The sequence below is a fragment of the Haliotis rufescens genome, unplaced genomic scaffold, assembly GCF_023055435.1.
Source record: "Haliotis rufescens isolate VD_foot unplaced genomic scaffold, xgHalRufe1.0.p SCAF_12, whole genome shotgun sequence".
Lineage (NCBI taxonomy): Eukaryota > Metazoa > Mollusca > Gastropoda > Lepetellida > Haliotidae > Haliotis > Haliotis rufescens.
The window spans coordinates 29935099-29939008 of NW_025963802.1; the positions used below are offsets into that span (position 1 = coordinate 29935099).

At 40.8% G+C, this 3910-nt stretch overlaps 1 protein-coding gene across 2 annotated transcripts; it reads left to right on the top strand.

The window, feature by feature from the left end:
• Positions 1 to 1904: 1904 nt before the first annotated feature.
• Positions 1905 to 3673, top strand: LOC125378361. 2 transcript variants are annotated; one of them, XM_048393803.1, is made up of 4 exons: positions 1905 to 1986; positions 2390 to 2610; positions 3097 to 3192; positions 3325 to 3673. In XM_048393803.1, exons 2-4 carry the CDS (start codon positions 2491 to 2493, stop codon positions 3649 to 3651), a joined length of 543 nt encoding a protein of 180 aa, XP_048249760.1. In that variant the 5' UTR covers positions 1905 to 1986; positions 2390 to 2490; the 3' UTR covers positions 3652 to 3673. The 2 variants fall into 2 exon arrangements, with proteins under 2 accessions (XP_048249760.1, XP_048249759.1); XM_048393802.1 differs by lacking the exon at positions 1905 to 1986 and adding an exon at positions 2014 to 2053.
• Positions 3674 to 3910: the final 237 nt, after the last annotated feature.

Sequence of the window (3910 nt, forward strand, 5' to 3'; positions counted from 1 at the left end):
CGTTCACCTCCATGTTGTGTTGTATGGGCGAGCTGGAACATGCGTTGAGGCGAGTGTCATACAAACATGTCATAGTAAGTATAGAAAAGGTTGCCCGCTAGATTCGTCGTGAACAGAAGGTGTCATGCCCCGCATAAGTATATTTGGAAGAAAAAAAACCCAAGAGTTATATATAACTTACTTGAGATGTGCTGAGGAATATATACATTGTGTTTGTTTAAACACCGCTTTGAATAATACTTCAGTTATATTTAATTTATTAGTTGTTCGCATCTCTCGAGGGGGTGGGAGGGCATACCCTCAATGTCAGTTTATGTTCCCCGAGCCTGAATTATATTGCAGGTATGTCTCTTCATGCAAGAACGGCCTCCGTGGTCTAGTGGAAAGTGCGCCTGCCCGGAGGGCAAACTGTCGGGGGAAGGTCGAAGGACGTGAAAATGTGGTACTTATTTTTGCCCTGCCTGGTGCTCGGCATTAAGGGACTAAAAACAAGGAATGGCGGGTTCGGAGTCAGTATACTTTGTTGAGTGTGGTATTCATGTTAAACTGCGGCATGGTATGTCAGTGGGCTTGTACTATAAAAATCGGCATCCGGACTAATTCAAGCAGCCACACACACACACACGCACACACAGGCACCCATTCATTTTGCACAAGACAGAAACACAAAATTTGAGTTATTCCCCCTTGATCTGTTTCATTCGAAGTAAATATATTACATGTGAGCGGCATACATGTACACATTGGAAATAATAGAATGGGTCTCAGCCAATCAGAATCCGACACTCATGTGTAAGGTAACTTAAATGGTGTGTCACCATAACCTGGAAACGTGACAGGCCGTAGACGGTTACCATCTTCGCAAACCCTCCATCATATTGTGCTGGCAAGTTCCATAATAGGGACCGGTCATGGACTCGAACACACGATCAACATATTCTAAGGGTCGCAACTCTGCACAGCGAACTGTAACAGTTTCAACCACTGAACCACCCGTGCCCCCTTTAATCTGAGATAGGATTCAGCTTCAGATATGTTTTATTCAGTGCAGACGCTTGCACCTATTTAGATGTACTCTGACACACAAGACTCATGTACACATCATTCTGTTACGAGTTCTCAGGTACGCCTTCAGATAACTTAACGTAGAGGAAAATGATCACCTGTAAACACCACTGGATTTGACATTACAAGCGTTATCAAACGTTACTAGGCTGACAACAGACGCCGAAACACTGCAGACGTAAGGTCCAAATCAAGAACTATCATACCCGTTTCAAATACATCACCATCGAATAACAAATTCTTATTTGTTTTAGTTTCAGCTACCATGAATCATGGGTCTATACAATCTTTTGCCCGGCAGTTTATAAGAGTGTGTATGATTGGTTGGAACGAATCATACTTGTGCGATCTTATAATTTACTATATCAGATATCAACAAATTCAATTGCAGTTCGATTGTTGTAGTGTTGTGTTATATTTAAACATCAGTGTTTACAACATGGATGCATTAGCAGTAATATTGGGAATCCTGTTTAAAATAATGGTGATATATTTCTCTGTTACCTTCCTGCCGTTTCATTATATCATTACATCATCATCATCATGATCTTACTTCACCATGTAATCCCTCCTTGAAGGAATACCCCCAACTACCCTCGTGTAAATCCATGGACATACTAGTATATGACACAATGCCTGACGTAGAGTACCCGAATACCCGCACAGGCTATACAGGATCTACCAGCTGTGTGACCCGTACGAGTATATGACTTTTGTTTGGTTGACCAATCTAACGTCTTGCTATAGAATGCCTGCCAGTAGAGTGATTATTGTACGAGACACTGGAACACGGGGAAATCTAGAGGTTATTTCTATTTCAGGCTGATATCAGGGCTTCACGGAGTTCGGAGTGAAAGATTCAGGCGTATTTTTGGATAGAGTTTCCCCACAGACCACTATAAGAAGATTCACAAGATGCAGGTATGTCATACGATCTCAGACATTATTACATTTGCAATATTTGATACTTCTAACTTCACCATGAAAGGTAAATCTATATTGAAAATGCTTGATCGTTCATCATGCCTTGCAGTATGCGGGAAAGGAAATCCTGATAGATTTGTTTTCAAAGTTTAACTTATGTGATCAAGGTTATGTACCTTTAACGTATCTTGTGAAAATATTATCTATTTAAGTTTACAAACAAATTGATGTTAGATGAATTTGAAACAATGCCATTATGGGGAATCAATGTTTTTTATTTTCGTTATATTCAAAACAATTATCATTGAAACATGACTACTGTTGCTTCTTGTGGTGTAAGCTGGTATGCATTAACTAGGTATAACATTTCTGTTAACGTGTTCTGTCTTTCCTCCACCAGGCTTACTGCTGTTTGTTGTGGTGTACACCAACATACACCCAGGACTGTCCAGGACACTGTCTCTCACGTCTGACCACTGTCAGCCATGTGGTCCTCCCTCGATGGATGGACTCCTTCAGCCACACAACCGTTCGCCTGGGTACATCTGTACCATCGCCAATGAATTCACCATCAAAATTGACATCCTTAGACGGACTGTCAGAAACCAACTGAATACGCTTGTGAGTTTAATCAGAGTGTTACCAAGGATTTTGATTTAAGAATTCTGCTAAGTGTTCTCCAACGGTCCTTAATATTCCCTTTTTTATGTTTTGTTGACAGACCAAATGCCATTTGGTAACACATTTGTGCATTAATCATTTGTTTGTTTGTTGTTTACCGTCGCGCTCAGCAATATTCCAGTTAAATGACGGCAGTCTGTTTATAATCGAGTCTGGAAAAAACAATCCTCTAATTGATATCATGAACACGATAAACAAAGGGGATACGATGACATGCATCAACCAAGTCAGCGACTCTGACCTCTTGCGACAAGCATGGGTTGCTGAAGACCAATTCGAACCCGGATCTTCAGCGGTCGTTAATTGATGAAGAATAGTTATTGTACAATGATTATTATTCATTAAGCAAATATTGGACAAAGGGAGTACGAATTACCGATATAATCGATTACCGATTTTTCAATCTTTAAATTGTTTCCACTGCAGGTCAGTGACGTATTTGACGGCGATGCCAGTTACTTGGAGTGGCGTTATCAACAGAGGAGACATTTCCTACTCTGTGCTCCAAGTGACTCGTCTCGGGTAAGTGTTTGTTGTTGTCATATCTACGTATAACAAAGAAGTCCACCGAGTTGTCAATCAGTCTTTGTAGTTGCTACTGGTTCATCCAATGAATAAACACATGTTAATCTTACAATATGTCTCTCTTTTCAGCTGTCACCAATGACGTCACTCTATGACCGACTAGTTGGCCTTCACATCTATGTCAATTTTACTGAAGGTTACCAGCAGTCCTGCTCTGTGACTATTGAGGGTATCGCTCATCGTGTGTCCCTGGCGTTGTGTGACCTGCATCTCATGATGAGAGTGACGTCCCAGACACAGGGCCACGACGACGTGTGTCGCAAACAATGCTGCCTGGCCACCGGCGGGTGTGTGTCGTTCCAGAGACACGCTTACAATGCTTTACGGTATGCATCAGATGTCCTGGAATCCATATGTCAGGAAGCTGGACTTTTGAAACAGGGTTGGGGGTGCTAGATGCAAATATTCTGAAATATTGTTGGTGCTTAATGTTATTCATTAATATAAGTCTTCGATGAGTATGAGTCAGTGCAATAGGTCTGGTACTATATCTCTTTTATCATTCTTATTATATGTTCCAATGCACTTCTTTAATAGTTCTTTATCATATAAGTCATCACTATGTATTGTTTTAATTTGGTTTAAGATTTGCAATTTGTGACGCCATCGGGTTTGCGTTATTTAATATATTTTCGAAAAACGTTCAAACAAGCCA

What these genes read in the sequence shown, in the direction of transcription:
- LOC125378361 (XM_048393802.1), top strand. An exon ending in GAAACCAACTGAATACGCTT is followed by an intron (nt 2,611 to 3,096) that starts GTGAGTTTAATC and finishes TTTCCACTGCAG; the next exon opens with GTCAGTGACGTATTTGACGG. An exon ending in CTCCAAGTGACTCGTCTCGG is followed by an intron (nt 3,193 to 3,324) that starts GTAAGTGTTTGT and finishes CTCTCTTTTCAG; the next exon opens with CTGTCACCAATGACGTCACT.